The sequence below is a fragment of the Triturus cristatus genome, chromosome 9 (assembly GCF_964204655.1).
Source record: "Triturus cristatus chromosome 9, aTriCri1.1, whole genome shotgun sequence".
Classification (NCBI taxonomy): Eukaryota; Metazoa; Chordata; class Amphibia; order Caudata; family Salamandridae; genus Triturus; species Triturus cristatus.
The window spans coordinates 27478720-27495559 of NC_140592.1; the positions used below are offsets into that span (position 1 = coordinate 27478720).

The 16840-nt window shown below is 49.6% G+C and overlaps 1 protein-coding gene across 1 annotated transcript in view; it reads left to right on the forward strand.

Annotated features, from left to right (window-relative positions):
* Positions 1-16840, forward strand: part of CRELD1 (CRELD disulfide isomerase 1) — a 121529-nt gene that overhangs the window by 66188 nt on the left and 38501 nt on the right. The window contains exons 4-7 of the mRNA XM_085624290.1: positions 1438-1548; positions 3417-3508; positions 7267-7443; positions 14036-14131. Of these exons, the coding sequence (XP_085480416.1) occupies positions 1438-1548; positions 3417-3508; positions 7267-7443; positions 14036-14131 (476 nt within the window). The remainder of the gene's footprint in view (positions 1-1437; positions 1549-3416; positions 3509-7266; positions 7444-14035; positions 14132-16840) is intronic.

Consider the following 16840-nt stretch of genomic DNA (forward strand, 5'->3'; position numbering starts at 1 on the left):
AGGTCTGTTGAGTTGATGCATAGTAAAGCCTGGAGGAAGTGCCAACCAGGATTCTGCGCCAGAATCCTGTGTTAACCATGTCTCAGTCAAAAAAAGTCCATCCGGCGATTCATCCGTTAATAAGTCGAATATCTCATCATGGTGCTTTGCAAGAGAACGGCAGTTTAAGCTATAGAACCTGAGTTCAGTCCAGCCAGAGAGAGGAATGCCTCTCCCATCTGTCTTAAAGTTGAGGAGACCTTGTTCACACTGAAAAGAATCCACCAAAGGAGACCAGGTATGCTTTAAACAACTAGAACAATTGATATTGAGAGACAGGAGCTCAGAGCGTGTATAGAAATACCTATCATTAGGAATTTGAGCGGGAAGTCTGGCATATGGCAGCGTCCCGGCGCAGACGGGCTTTCCTTAGGCGTGCCCGCTGCGCGTCCGCATCGGATGCGTTTCAAGTAGACGGTGGGCAACAACAGGCACCTCCCGTCGCGTCAGATTGGCCCTAAATGGCCAATCCGCGCACAACGCCGTCCGTAATGCGGAAGCCCAACAGTTTACGAAAGTGCAAAGTGTGGGAGATTCAGAGGTTAAAAAACAAGTTTAAAAACCATTTCACAGTCACAATTAAACTTTAAAACCGCGTAGTTCAAGCAGCAGCACTCAGCGCAAGTACTTTGGGAGAGCGCGCTTCCGCATCGGGTGCGTTTCAAATAGACGGTGGGCAACACGTGCACTCAAGACTTTCCCATGGTGCACATGTGCTGTTTGAGATCTCGCATTATAATGTAGATCTGATACTCTAGTTCTGTTTCATTGAAAAAGTGCCCAATTTTTTATGGACATAAATTAATCACAATGGTGGATGAAGGAGTTTGTTTTCCTGCGGCCACGCTTTCTAGACGTAAACATGGTTTTCTACTAAAAACAACTTTGAGGGTGATATCTTTGTAGGGAATTTGTGGAGATCTTTGTACAGTTGAATTCAGGATATTGGGCACATGCTCCAGGTTTAGAGAAATACCTTGTGGGGCGAGTTAAAATATTGCTCTTCGAGCTCATGGGCGCATGAATGAGACATTCCCAGGACACTCAGTGGGAGTGTAACAGACGGATGAATGTGCTTTTAATGCAGTGAGTTTGGATGGCGAATAGCAGAGTACGGATGGGTAAAGAGGGTCTGTAGAGTTAGAATTGTACCTGGGGAAGGGAGAGGGAAGTTAATCCTGACCTGTTTGTGACACAGGAGAATTGCATTTATCATCCCCCTCCACATGGACCCTCAACTCCAAATGGTATCTTCCTTTATAAAAATAGTTAGTGCATTTGAACCCAATTATTTCATTTCACCAATAGTCTTGCACGTTCCATCAAGGTCTCTTCTCCCCTGCACCCAAACCATAAACCTATTTCATATTGAAACTGACCCTCTGCTTCTCTTTTTAGTGAGACGCGGCTCCTGGAGGTGATAGAGACCGTGTGCGACAAGTCGAACTTCGATTGCAACCGCATGTTGGAGCAGAACGAGGAGCTGGTGGAGACGTGGTGGTTCAAGAAGTACGTCTGTGCTGGACAGGGGGAAGCGGGGCAAGGGACAGAGAGGCAGAGCGTAGTTTGAACTCCGGGTGGAGCGGTGGAGGTGTTTTTGAAGAAAGGAGGGAGCCAGAGTGTAAGGATCAAACATTGCAGCACATTACTCACACTTATTGATTCTCACGTACAACTGGCTTTAAGCTGTGACCCCCTCATATCTTCTTGGCCTCCAGAAATGTAAAAGACTTTTATTGTTTGTGACTTTTGAAGTTTCAGAAGACTTTCTCAATGGATTCCTGTATTGTCCCGTTTTAGCACTGGAGAAGAAAATTGGACGTGCACAAATATTCCAGGAGACACACTCTTAACCGTACTCAGCCCTCCGCACTTTTACAAAATTGGTGCAGTCAAAAATGCATCCGAGGCATTTCAGAAGTTCTTAGATTCGAAGGTTTGAAGCTGATTTACACACACATATGGACTTGACCAGAAAATATGGTGTCGATTTTGAAGCAGACAAAGTATTTATTAAAAAAACACAAACACATTACTTTGACATTTATTGGCAGATATGATTGGAAATACAAACATAAAAAATATAATTTGCGCAAGGGTGACTTGAGTTCTAAAGATCGCAGTGGAAGTTAACTCCATCCGGAGACGCTGGTCCGAGGCCATGTCTTAATCTTGTTGTTTCCTCCTGAAATATCCGAGTTATTTCATGATTTGCTGACAGCAGAGCAGGGAATCACAAAGAAGCGATTGCTGCCTTGTGTCTCTGGGCTCTGCTGTCTGCAGCCCATGCACTAACTCTGAGATATTCACAGTGCAGGTATGCACTGAAGATATGAAAAAGAAATGCACAGATCCCTTCCTCCCCAGTGCAGCGCAAAAAACAAAAAAACAGGATAATGATACGCCCCCGATTGCGTTGACGATCATTTCTTACCGGAATTAAAGACCCTTGTGTTGCTTGCTACTTGTCTGTTTTATTGTCCACATTAAAGGTGTTGGTGTGCTATGCACCTTGGTAATTGCTTGGGTATTATCCACTATTTTTGGGGTGCCGGGTCACTGTTTTCTCCCACCACAGACATTGGTGGTGTTATCAACTATCTCCTTGTTTTGAGATGAACTGTTCAGACAGACACAATAAATCATTTTCCAGACTGAATAATCACAAGGCTTAATAACATAAAATCCACCAACATTAAAAGTTGTTCAAGTGCTCTGCTTAGTTTGTTGTTGAAGATGTAGATCTCTCAGCTTGGACTCTGTGTCCCCCGGGGGCGATGGCCGCAGTCACAGTGGTCACTGTGAAGGTCATTCTATTGCAGATCCGGTGGGTCATTGTTAAGTCTCATGTGCTTCTGAGCATGGTTTCTTTGAGCTTTTCCATAAATGCTGTGGTTGGCTGGTGTTAGTGTGGGTGATAATAGTTGGTGTTAGTACATTGCCCCCACTTTTTTTTTGATTGAATATTTGGTGGAGGTGTTGGAAGCAGGAGGTAATCAAGGTATGAGTGTAGACAGTATGGACTCCAGGTAGCCCGGTGGACGGTGTTCAGAACAGACCAGTTTATCTGTTGACGTGTCCTGGTCGTAGGGTGACATGTCCTACATCATTTTACATCTTGTTTTTCATGCAGTCGAAATACTTATTACAGAAGCCGCTTATTGGTAGATGTTGCTCTCAAAACAAGTATCTAGGTAAGATGGAGGACTGTCCCTTAAATGTGTGGCGAGGACAGTTATCTGTATAGTCCTTACCATGTTGTGGTTACCCGCCGTGATATTAAATACTTCTTAAAATGACACCTGTAACCCTCGCTTCCCTTTGTGTTCTTTTCTTCCTTCCATCTTCCCTTCCTGGTCTCTTCCATCACCTCACAGGCAGCAGAAATACCCCGACTTCTTGCAATGGCTCTGTTTCGACACCCTGAAAGTCTGCTGTCCTCCAGGCACCTTTGGGCCAGACTGTCTGTGTAAGTACTGTTGTGCTGTTATGAGTCAGTGTGTACAACTACTCGTGCTGTATCATTGGAGTCTGTCAGTGTGAGTAATGCTGTGCTGTGTCATTGGAGTCTGTGTATGCGAGTACTGCTGTCCTGTGACATTTGTGCCTGTGTGAGTACTGCTGTCCTGTGTCCTTTGGGGCTGTGTATGTTGGTACTGCTGTACTGTGTCATTAGGTCTGTGTTTGCGAGTACTGCTGTCCTGTTTAATTTGGGTATGTGTGAGTACTACTGCCATGTGTCATTTGTGTCTGTGTGAGTACTGCTGTCCTCTCATGTGAGTCTGTGTGAGTGTTGCTGCCCTGTGTCATTTGGGTCTGTGTGAGTGCTGCTGCCCTGTCATTCCGGTCTGTGAGAGTACTGCTGCCCCGTGTCATTTGAGTCTGTGTGTGTGAGTACTGCTGCCATGTGCCATTTCGGTCTGTGTGAGTACTGCTGCCATGTGTCATTTCCGTCTGTGTGAGTACTGCTGCCCTGTCATTTGAGTCTGTGTGAGTGCTGCTGCCCTGTGTCATTTGGGTCTGTGTGAGTGCTGCTGCCCTGTCATTCGGGTCTGTGAGAGTACTGCTGCCATGTGTCATTTGAGTCTGTGTATGTGAGTACTGCTGCCATGTGCCATTTCGGTCTGTGTGAGTACTGCTGCCATGTGCCATTTCGGTCTGTGTGAGTACTACTGCCATGTGTCATTTGGGTCTGTGTGAGTACTGCAGCTCTGTCATTTTGGTCTGTGTGAGTGCTGCTGCCCTGTGTCATTTGGGTCTGTGTGAGTGCTGCTGCCCTGTGTCATTCAGGTCTGTGTGATTACTGCTGCCCTGTTTTTTTGGGGTCTCTGAGTGCTGCTGCCCTGTGTCACTTAGGTCCATGTGAGTAGTACCCGCCATGTGTCATTTGGGTCTGTGTGAGTACTGCTGCCCTGTGTCATTCAGGTCTGTGTGAGTACTGCTGCCCTGTGTCATTCAGGTCTGTGTGAGTGCTGCTGCCCTGTGTCATTCAGGTCTGTGTGAGTGCTGCTGCCCTGTGACATTCAGGTCTGTGTGAGTGCTGCTGCACTGTGTCATTTTGGTCTGTGTGATTACTGCTGCCCTGTGTCATTCGGGTCTGTGTGAGTGCTGCTGCCCTGTGTCATTCGGGTCAGTGTGATTACAGCTGCCCTGTGTCACTTGAGTCTGTGTGAGTACTGCTGCACTGTGTCACTTGGGTCTGTGTGAGTGCTGCTGCCCTGTGTCACTTAGGTCTGTGCGAGTACTGCTGCCATGTGTCACTTAGGTCTGTGTGAGTGCTGCTGCCCTGTGTCACTTAGGTCTGTGTGAGTGCTGCTGCCCTGTGTCACTTAGGTCTGTGTGAGTGCTGCTGCCCTGTGTCACTTAGGTCTGTGTGAGTGTTGCTGCCCTGTGTCACTTAGGTCTGTGTGAGTGTTGCTGCCCTGTGTCACTTAGGTCTGTGTGAGTGTTGCTGCCCTGTGTCACTTAGGTCTGTGTGAGTGCTGCTGCCATGTGTCATTTCGGTCTGTGTGAGTGCTGCTGCCATGTGTCATTTCGGTCTGTGTGAGTGCTGCTGCCATGTGTCATTTCGGTCTGTGTGAGTGCTGCTGCCATGTTGTCATTTCGGTCTGTGTGAGTGCTGCTGCCATGTTGTCATTTCGGTCAGTGTATGCGAGGACTGCTGTCCTGTCTTTTGGGTCTGTGCATATTGGTACTGCTGTCCTGTGTCTTTTGGGCCTGTGTATATTGGTACTGCTGTCCTGTGTCTTTTGGGTCTGTGTATGTTGGTACTACTTGTGGTGTTGCTCGGGTTGGGGAGAGTATTGACAGCTGGTATCATTCCTGTCCTCGCTCTGTGAGCACCTTTTAAAATTTGTCTTTGGGTTCTAGAAATGTTTGCTTAAGATCACGCACCGCTATCGGGTTAGAAGAGATCTTGAAGTTGTTGAAAAGTGCTTTTTCATTTTTCAGAAACTACTTACCGATTTCTGCTTGTATCAATCCAGTCTCCACCTGCCTATATTCCAACCTCATCTACCAATGAGCTACTGATAAACTGTCCATTTATATGACCTGCTGCCACTGTCCTGATGCTTGCAGCACTAGATGTTACCATTACAGAGCTCCTTGTTACTCTTTTTTATCTGTTTTAATCTCGCCAAGTTCTCCTCCCAGCTTCCACGTCCAAGGATTGATTATCCTCTGATGTTCTGAACGACTAGGCGTTGTAACTATAATGGGCTCCGGAGTCACAGAGCTTTCTTGTCAGATGTAAAGCTTCTCACTCCTGGAAGTTCAAGAGTGAGTCCACCTACTTTGGATTAAGACATGACTACTAACAGAATAACCATTGGCAAAGCCAATTGCGCTCGCCTTTGGGGACATACTGGCTTAGCCCGTGATGTGTAGCCATGCTGCACAGCGTCTCCAGTACTAAATAACTTTAAAAAGAAAAGCCTTTGACGCAGCCGACTGCGTCATTTGGTAGGTGTGCGCACCACGCAGGCATGTGCCTCCCAAAAGACGCAGGCACTTTTATTTTTGTTGCTAATCACAGACGGATCGGTAACTAAAAAGAAAGGCAACTCCTGAAAGTTTTTATTTGGGAGGCAGAATGTGGGTGCAAGCAGTATGAGGAGTGGGGGAGAAAGCAACGCTTTCGGGGGGGGGGGAGGAAACAATTTGGAAGGGTGGGTGGGGAAAGCAACACCGAGGGCTCAGGTGAGGGGAAGCAGATGACAGAGCAGAAAGCATCACTGGGGATGGAACAAGTGGGTGAGAGAGTGGTGTGGGTGGGGGAAGAACACGTGTGAGAAAACCATGGAGGACGTACACGAGGGTGAGCACACAGGTGACGGAGAGCAACACAGAGTGCAGGGGGAGAGAAGTACATGAGGGAGACAGCTGGAAAACACACATGACGGAATCTTTAACCCAAAAGGAAAAAGTAATGCTCAATAAGCAGGCATTGGAAGCCAACAAATCAAACGTAATATTAAAAGTCTGTACTCCATGGCAGGGGCAAACAGAAGAGTAACAATCTGTGAAATGCATAAAAAGCAGGCAAATTGGAGTGAGAAGAAATCCAACCAATGGTAAGCAGTGGTCGGGCTCCAATTCCCTCAGTTCTTTCTAAGCCAACCATATGTCTTGCAACAGATGGCACATGCGCAGTCTCATAGGTGAGACCTAAAACGTGCTGTTAATCAAGACCCGAGTGCTTTATCAGTTATCTCCTGACAAGCTGTTGTAAGAGGTGGTGTTATTATCCAAAGTTAGAACTTTCAGATGTGTAGGCATCAGTCTGTGCATGGAGTGTGCACTTTTCAACCAAAGCCAAATGAGCAGAAACGTGTTGAACTCCGAGTTTGAGAAGAACGTTTTACCCTTGTTCTGCAAGATGGAATTCTTCCAGATGTTATTACTTCCAACTGTAGACTATTCTTCATATAATCTGCTCTGACCTCGCCAAAATGATGGAGCCGCTCTGCAGACCGTGGTAGGGTCCTCCTGAAGCGCCTATATTTCAGACACTAATAAGCCTTGAGCTGAATAGGAAGCCCCATAAAGGCAACCCTGCCCCGCAAGCGCTGCGGGAACCTGCATTGTGCCCTTGTCATGCACAGCTCAGGAAGCAAATGTTTAATGAAAATGTTTTTGAGAAAGCTGTGTGAGAGATAGTGAAGGGGTGGAAGTACTTAACTTTTGTTTTGGTGAACCAAACCCATTGATTCAAATTGTCTGCAGCCTGCGTTGGTGGATCCGAGAAGCCGTGCAATGGAAACGGGAGATGCAACGGTGATGGGACGCGAGCTGGTTCCGGACACTGCGAGTGCTACCACGGCTACGGGGGTCCTTTCTGCATGGACTGCAGTGTGGGCTTTTATGAGGCATTAAGAAACGAGACTCACCTGGTATGTTCTGGTATGTAATGAAATTGACAAATGATTGTTTGATGGGTCATGCTGGTCTTTAGTGCCCCGGGGAGGTGTGGACGTGTTCCTCTGCTTCCGACCTGTCTTCTTTCCATCCTGTTTTAAACGTGCTGAATCCAGAAGCTTCCATGACGCAGCAGGGATGATGAGTATTGTTGCTGAGCGAATACATATGTGAATCGCGGAATCATGGCTGAGTGTTCAATTACCAGGCGCTCCCAAACTGTGGAAAGACTGGATGGCCTAGCTTCAATGAATCCTTGACCCAATTATTACAATTAGAATGTATCCTCCTCTGTGCATTTGTTGTGATTATAAGTGATGTCTGCTGTAGCCTGTGAAAATTGGCCTACTGGAGTTTGTTTAGGTCTCGCCTGGCGAAAGCAGCGCATGCACTGTGCTAGCCAGGTGAGCACCTTTTGGAATCAATTCTGCGAGGGCTCTCGTGCACACGTCTGCAATGGACAAAGATGGCTGCCCTCACCTTTTGTCCATGGCAAACAGCATGCGCGTGTCCGTGGGACTGTGGACAGTCCCACACCATTTTGTTGCCATAGCAACAAAATGCCACTTCACGTGTTTTTTTTTTTTTTAATGTCCGTTCCCCCGGGGCACAAGCAGGCATCCACTTCTGTCTTTTTGCTGAGATCAGCTGTCCTCACAGAAGTGGATGCCTGCTTGTGCCGCGGGGGAACTGCAGGACAGCCGTTAGCATTTGCAATGCAATAGGTCTCGCATTTATGCTAGTTTGAGCTATTGACATTGCAAATGACAATGCCTTGTACGAAAACAAGAATAAAAGGCATTGCCATTTGCAATGTCAATAGCTCAAACTCGCGTAAATGTGAGACCTATTGCATTGCAAATGCTTGTCCTGAAATGACAGTTCTAAAAGTGTACTACACAGAGTGTTCCTCTTTAGTGCAATTATGTGAGCCCTGACCCCAGTGACTGTCCTTGCGCCGCTTTCAATTGGCCCATTCTCTGATACCGTGACATTGCGTCTGTTGGCTCAATTCTGACCTCTGATTGCACGCCACCCTGGAGAGCTCCGGGTAATGTGCGTGACTCCTGCCTCTAAAACGCCATTGTTGTTCCAGGGGCTGAGGTATCCTCCACCTTTAACCTAGGACGGATTTCAGAACCGTTTTCAGAATTGTTCAGTCTGCAATGCCTCCGGAATCTGAAAAATATGTCTATTTTTCCAATTGGTGCAACGGTCTATGTTGACAAAGTAAGGAAGTGCTTCCCTGTGATCTTAAAATTACCTGTGGGCATTTATGTGCCACTTAAGCCTTAAATTTAGAGACAAATACCAAATGCTATTGTTCAACTCTTTTTAGCGCGAATACATATGCCATTATAAATTGTTATGGAGACGACGTTTTCTTAAAATGCCTAACTCTTATTTACTATTTGTGGCAATCTCAACGCGAACTGGTAGTTTCTCATCGCAAGCGGTCGCGACCATACGCGACCCCTCGCAATGAGAAACCTGACCTCCTCGCGTTGGGAATCTCGCCGGGAGGTTTATTTTCCATGCTCGCGATCGCCAACTTGATGTTGCTGATCGCGAACAAGGAAAAAGTCTCGCCGGGATGTCATTTTGCTTGCTCGCGGTCGCCAACTTGACGTTGAGGACCGCGAGCAAGCAAAAAATTACCGCAGCACTACGCAACACTACGCTACGCGTGTTCGCACTGTGCTACGTGCAGTTCGCATAGTGCGAAGTAGTGCGAACTTCGCAAACTACGCGAGCGTAGCGTAGTGCTTCGCCCAGGCCTAGCACAAATGATAATCATTGTAAGGACACACTCAACATTGGGAATGTAAGTGTGTCTGTGTTTATAATTTTCTTTCAATAAAATAAAAAAAATAACAACTATACACACTTTTCATGCATGCGCTCTTTTACCCTGGTACCCCAAAATCCTACACTGGACGTTCATAGGTCATTAGGTGCGGATTCTCCCCAATCTTCACGTGGTCGTCCACCGTGTAAAAAAGCAGCTCTCAATCAGGGACTATCTCTGCTCAAGTCACCTGTGCAAAGACCAGATATCCACAATGCATTCATGCACAGTACCCCGAAGTCCTAGACGGGATGTTCTGAAGTATCAACTTTTTTAGGTGCTGATTCTCCCCGTCTTCAGGTGGTCTCTCTTGTAACGATGAAGCCCATAATCGGGGACTGGCTGTTCACTGTACCCCGTACAGAGCGTGATGCACTCTATACCGAAGATTCTCAAACCCAAACAATCCGCAATGACTGCTTTGCCATTGCAAAATGTAATGAAGTTTGAATTAGGTAATATAACAAACTTTTCAAGAGATGCATTTTTAATGAAGTAACCCAGATTTATTTGTACGATAAACTGTTTGTACTTCATTAGTCCGTCTCTTAAAATAGAACTATTACAGAAAATATTAATGTATTTTTATCAAATTGCTTTGTGAAAGAAAATGATGCCTCGAACCAGTTTTCTTACTTTGATCTTATTACCCATACCTATATTGGTTTAATCTCAGTATTGCATCATTTTAAATGCATAAGAATTTCTTGAAGGTTGATTTTGAAACATAAGTCTCGAGAATGTTGTCTGAAATGGACCCTTACCAATATCTGCCACCCAACATCCTTCACCCTTGTTGTTGGTGCATGTGCTGTCTCAAAGAGACCTGTTGTTTTCAATCTGTGGGCTTCAGCACGCCCATAAGCTTACCATTTGCTCGCTCTATCGTCACTCTCGTATCCTTTGTCCCCATTGCCCATAGCATGCATGCGCCATGCCTCTTCTTGTATTTAGCCCTCCCCCAGATCATCGGCCAAGTACCTGTGTCCATCCACTGCTCCCGTTTTAGGAGCTGTTTTTTTCTTTGTGTTTGAGTGCTCCACACAAGTACTCGTCTTTACAAGCTCCGTCTCCTCTCACATGCCGCCACCCACCCAAAGCCCCCATATTGCTTCCGTTTCAAACCTGCAGTCGGTGACACTTACTTCTTCATACTCAAAGTGACTGCCAAAGTATTTTTTTCTACCAACAACTCTGAGAAAGGGAATCATTTTTTGAGATGCTGGTGTTTATGGTGCAATATGATGGCAACTTCCCTGCACCAACATGGGCTTGGCATGCTGCATGGTGGGTTGTGCTTTTCAAATACATTTGGTGAGTTTTTCAGGGGTGTGTTTGTGTGAGGAGGGTAGGTGGCTCAGAATACCTGCAGCAGTGGTTCATGTGGTTTTAGTTTAACGGGACCGTTATCTTAAATATCGGATTTCCCCTAGGTGTACATCACTAGATTTAGAGCAGAGAGTCCGTTTGCATCAGTGAAGTTTTAAGGGTTTGTGTAGACCACTCCATTCCTTTTGAGCAGCGCGCAAACTGTGTGCCGCGTCACACATACCTGCTAGGTGGTTAATGTTTTGCTGAGGCCCGAGCCTTTTAAAACTACGCTTCTTTCACGAGGCATGTTGTTTATCAAGCCAGGCTGCTGATGGGTTGGGCACGCACCAGGGAATTGGCCAGGCCGGGGAGCAGCTGTGGGCGCTGGGCTCAAGCAGTTGCTGCTCGGGCACGTTATTTCAATTTCTGTAATGACTGCTCCAGTCGGAGCCAAGTGCAGGCTCAGCAACCCTCCCTAGCAGCAAACCCGACTCACAGCAATTCTGTAACATTATACTTTTTTTTTTCTCTTCAATCTGCCGAAGAAGGAAGAGAAAAACTTATGTTTTTTTTCAGTCTCCTTTGGTTCGTATCCTTGGACAGTGTTGCCAAAATCAAAGCCAGTATTGACTTATTATTTATTGTCTTTCATATCCTGCCACCATTAGCCTCTACGGGCTTTGCATCTAGGCACGCTTTCCTTAAATGAAATATAGACTTTAGGAAATCCACCTAAATGTTTCCAGCTAAAAATACTCAAACGTTTGTTTGTTTTAAATTACATACATAATTGTTTCCCTAGTCTTGCCCTGCCTGAAATGTTTCACTTTTTCCTTGTAACTTTTTATTTTCTCAGTAACGGTAAAACACATCCACGTTGACCCTGCCAATAACATTGCTGAGACTGATTGGCTTCGCTAATGCTTGTTTTTTTTTTCCACTCCAAACAGTTGTTTGAAAAAAGTTCTACGCATCATTGTTGATAGTCTGGCGAAACTAGAAATTTCATTTATTTCCTATAAAGCTTAAAAAGTGGTGATAAGAGAATGGCCACTTCAAATGCAAACGTCAAATGCATTGATCACTGGATTTGTTGACTAACTAGATATTCCTAGAAATATGCAGCGCACTTGTCTAAAACATTACGCATACAGGCTTCTGGTTATCAACTTGACCGCAAAATCAACAGTGCACTGTTCCTGTCCTAAATACATACTTTAGAAGTGATTGCTTTAACAGCGTAACCATTACGTTATTTTATTTCCGGCCCAGAAGGAGTGCCTGGGATAAGCCTGGATTAATATTCAGACAGTGGCTACTCTTTGAAGGGCCATGAGTGTACGTGGCCACTGACCCTATGGTACCTAAACTTGAACTTCGCTCTTTGCGATGGCCATATACTTTTCCTAGCCGGGCACATATAATCTTCTGACCTCCAACCCCACAAGTGTGAGACAAGGCGATACTTGGTGCAACTCGAACTGAATACAAATATTTACTGTCTGAAAACCCCTCTTCTCCTTCCGATGCCCCCGGGCCCACTGCTACCACAGGAACCTTGGACTGAGACATGCATCCTGTACTCTTACTTCCTGGGTGGGACATTATCCATCTTAAGAGTGTTCTAGAACAGCTTCGCTGGTGACCCCCACATCAGCATCTCCTGCACTCCAGGGGGGTCTGGTGAGCATATAAATTAGTGGGGATCAAATTCCCACTTTGGAAAGCACTGAGAGAATGGAGACACCCCATCCCCCTTTAGACAGATTGGGCTGTCTCAAACCCTCCCAGAAAGGCTTCCAACATGGGAGATCTAAAGCCTTTTACAGCTCATTTACCCAGAAGTCCTAGGATATTCTGGTTGAGCTCACTTTACATCCTCCTGCTTGGGCCGAGTTTTCCCCATACTAGACCTGCTCTGGAACACCTGGGGTCGTATTGCAAATGGTGCCCTGGGGGAGCAACGGGCATGTGAGCCCGCTTTTTGCAAAGACGATTGCGCAGCCTCTTCCGTAATACTGATAGCGCTGGTGCACATTTTCCTCCAGTGGCATCCTGAGAGGGTGTTCCCTCCTTTGCATGGGGTATTGCCCACTGCAAGTGAGGGAATCACAGAATCACTTTGCCTCTGTGCTAAATGATCGTGTGCATAGAGACAAACATGCTCTTAGGTGGTGCACTGACGTGCTCTACAAAAAGGTGGTATACCGTCAGTGTGCACCCTGGGAGCAGCCCTCTCGAGGGGTAAAGGGGGTCCTATGGGCACCCCCAGGCACCACCTTGCAGGTGGGGCAGTCACTCACTCTGTCTGCCTGCTCTAACCACTCTCAAAGGTACATGCTGGTGGCTGCCTGCACGGAGTGGCTTTGAAGCTACCCCCCCCCCCCCCTATTCCCCTGAATGCTGTGCACCATGACAGCATGAGTCCGCAGCTGCCCTCTGAGGAACGCATTCATTGTAATAGGACGCGCTGTCAACATTTGCACCTGCTTAAAGGCGCAGCGTGGTGCAAACAAAGACCGTGTCCTCTATATGTAATACGGCCCCAGGTGTACTTAGGAAGCAGAAACCAAGAATGTTGGGTTTCTGAGTCGAGTCTGAGGCCAGGACACACACAGATCGATCAAATGGAATTTCCTGAGGAGCGGAAAATCCAAAAGTGCTCAGAATTGCTCAAAATATTTGACAATAAAAGCGCTCTATGGAAAACCCAGTCCATCGTCAGCGGTTAGAGACGGACATTTCAGAAACCATGCTGGGCCAGATGTGGTAAAAAAAACAAAAAAACCTTTTCTGTAACAAGCAGTCTGAATCTCAAGTTTTGATTGAAAACGTTTATTCTTCGCTATGTTCTAAAGCCCTTAGAGGAGTTATTACATTTTTACTGACTCCTGAAATGGCTTTGTGGCTCCATGCCAAATGTCTGTTTAGAAGGAGGATGTGGTAGGCGTCTTTCAGTTATACATTCAGTATGAGATGCATCCATGTTTTACAACTGAAGCCTGGTCTTAATAAATAGTTAAATTACTCCCCAGTAGGGATAGTGAAGCATTCACAAAGGAGAAAGAATCCCTTTGGCATCCATTCCCCTTTAAGAATGTGGAAAAGTTTTGGGCTGAGTTCACAGGGGTCCTCTAAAACTGTTCTCTTTAATTATTTATTTGAGAATGTTATGCAGCGCTAGCTAGACCCGAAGGTATCTGAGCGCTTTACAACAGTAAATGTCCACATCCAAGATAACCAGTAGAGCATCTGAGTCCGAGCGCTTTACAACAGTGAACGTTAAACTAAGCACTGTTTTTTAGCTAATAATTCAGATACCCCTACATTATGCTGTTTCCAGTTTTGTACATTGATCTGCTGAGTACATTTTGTTCTTCAGTTTGTTCTGAGGTTTTCTCTCTGCTCATTCCACAGAGTGCTTCGCGTCTTGTAGTAAGTGCACGGGGCCTGCGGACTCGGACTGCGTGCTGTGTAGGAAGGGCTGGCTGCTGCACGAGAACAAGTGCCTAGGTGAGTGGCTGTTTATGGATGCACAGTCTGCAGGGCTTGTACTAGCATCATGTCGCTGGTTCCTCCACCATCCACTGGGTGGGTAGTCCCTGGTTCCTCCACCATCCACTGGGTGGGTAGTCCCTGGTTCCTCCACGTCCACTGGCTGGGTGGTCCCTGGTTCCTCCACCATCCACTGGGTGGGTGGTCCCTGGTTCCTCCACCATCCACTGGGTGGGTGGTCCCTGGTTCCTCCACCATCCACTGGGTGGGTGGTCCCTGGTTCCTCCACCATCCACTGGGTGGGTGGTCCCTGGTTCCTCCACCATCCACTGGGTGGGTGGTCGGTCCCTGGTTCCTCCACCATCCACTGGGTGGGTGGTCGGTCCCTGGTTTCTCCACCATCCACTGGGTGGGTGGTCGGTCCCTGGTTCCTCCACCATCCACTGGGTGGGTGGTCGGTCCCTGGTTCCTCCGCCGTGGTCGGTCCCTGGTTCCTCCACCATCCACTGGGTGGGTGGTCGGTCCCTGGTTCCTCCACCATCCACTGGGTGGGTGGTCGGTCCCTGGTTCCTCCACCATCCACTGGGTGGGTGGTCGGTCCCTGGTTCCTCCACTATCCACTGGGTGGGTGGTCGGTCCCTGGTTCCTCTGCCGTCCACTGGGTGGGTGGTCCCTGGTTCCTCTGCCGTCCACTGGGTGGGTGGTCCCTGGTTCCTCCGCTGTCCACTGGGTGGGTGGTCCCTGGTTCTTCTGCCGTCCACTGGGTGGGTGGTCCCTGGTTCCTCCGCTGTCCACTGGGTGGGTGGTCCCTGGTTCCTCCGCTGTCCACTGGGTGGGTGGTCCCTGGTTCCTCCGCTGTCCACTGGGTGGTCCCTGGTTCCTCTGCCGTCCACTGGCTGGGTGGTCCCTGGTTCCTCCGCCGTCCACTGGCTGGGTGGTCCCTGGTTCCTCCGCCGTCCACTGGCTGGGTGGTCCCTGGTTCCTCTGCCGTCCACTGGCTGGGTGGTCCCTGGTTCCTCCGCCGTCCACTGGCTGGGTGGTCCCTGGTTCCTCCGCCGTCCACTGGCTGGGTAGTCCCTGGTTCCTCTGCCGTCCACTGGTTGGGTAGTCCCTGGTTCCTCTGCCGTCCACTGGCTGGGTAGTCCCTGGTTCCTCTGCCGTCCACTGGCTGGGTAGTCCCTGGTTCCTCTGCCGTCCACTGGCTGGGTAGTCCCTGGTTCCTCTGCCGTCCACTGGCTGGGTGGTCCCTGGTTCCTCTGCCGTTCACTGGCTGGGTGGTCCCTGGTTCCTCTGCCGTTCACTGGCTGGGTGGTCCCTGGTTCCTCTGCCGTCCACTGGCTGGGTGGTCCCTGGTTCCTCTGCCGTCCACTGGCTGGGTGGTCCCTGGTTCCTCTGCCGTCCACTGGCTGGGTGGTCCCTGGTTCCTCTGCCGTCCACTGGCTGGGTGGTCCCTGGTTCCTCTGCCGTCCACTGGCTGGGTGGTCCCTGGTTCCTCTGCCGTCCACTGGCTGGGTGGTCCCTGGTTCCTCTGCCGTCCACTGGCTGGGCGGTCCCTGGTTCCTCTGCCGTCCACTGGCTGGGCGGTCCCTGGTTCCTCTGCCGTCCACTGGCTGGGCGGTCCCTGGTTCCTCTGCCGTCCACTGGCTGGGCGGTCCCTGGTTCCTCTGCCGTCCACTGGCTGGGCGGTCCCTGGTTCCTCTGCCGTCCACTGGCTGGGCGGTCCCTGGTTCCTCTGCCGTCCACTGGCTGGGCGGTCCCTGGTTCCTCTGCCGTCCACTGGCTGGGCGGTCCCTGGTTCCTCTGCCGTCCACTGGCTGGGCGGTCCCTGGTTCCTCTGCCGTCCACTGGCTGGGCGGTCCCTGGTTCCTCTGCCGTCCACTGGCTGGGCGGTCCCTGGTTCCTCTGCCGTCCACTGGCTGGGCGGTCCCTGGTTCCTCTGCCGTCCACTGGCTGGGCGGTCCCTGGTTCCTCTGCCGTCCACTGGCTGGGCGGTCCCTGGTTCCTCTGCCGTCCACTGGCTGGGCGGTCCCTGGTTCCTCTGCCGTCCACTGGCTGGGCGGTCCCTGGTTCCTCTGCCGTCCACTGGCTGGGCGGTCCCTGGTTCCTCTGCCGTCCACTGGCTGGGCGGTCCCTGGTTCCTCTGCCGTCCACTGGCTGGGCGGTCCCTGGTTCCTCTGCCGTCCACTGGCTGGGCGGTCCCTGGTTCCTCTGCCGTCCACTGGCTGGGCGGTCCCTGGTTCCTCTGCCGTCCACTGGCTGGGCGGTCCCTGGTTCCTCTGCCGTCCACTGGCTGGGCGGTCCCTGGTTCCTCTGCCGTCCACTGGCTGGGCGGTCCCTGGTTCCTCTGCCGTCCACTGGCTGGGCGGTCCCTGGTTCCTCTGCCGTCCACTGGCTGGGCAGTCCCTGGTTCCTCTGCCGTCCACTGGCTGGGCAGTCCCTGGTTCCTCTGCCGTCCACTGGCTGGGCAGTCCCTGGTTCCTCTGCCGTCCACTGGCTGGGCAGTCCCTGGTTCCTCTGCCGTCCACTGGCTGGGCAGTCCCTGGTTCCTCTGCCGTCCACTGGCTGGGCAGTCCCTGGTTCCTCTGCCGTCCACTGGCTGGGCAGTCCCTGGTTCCTCTGCCGTCCACTGGCTGGGCAGTCCCTGGTTCCTCTGCCGTCCACTGGCTGGGCAGTCCCTGGTTCCTCTGCCGTCCACTGGCTGGGCAGTCCCTGGTTCCTCTGCCGTCC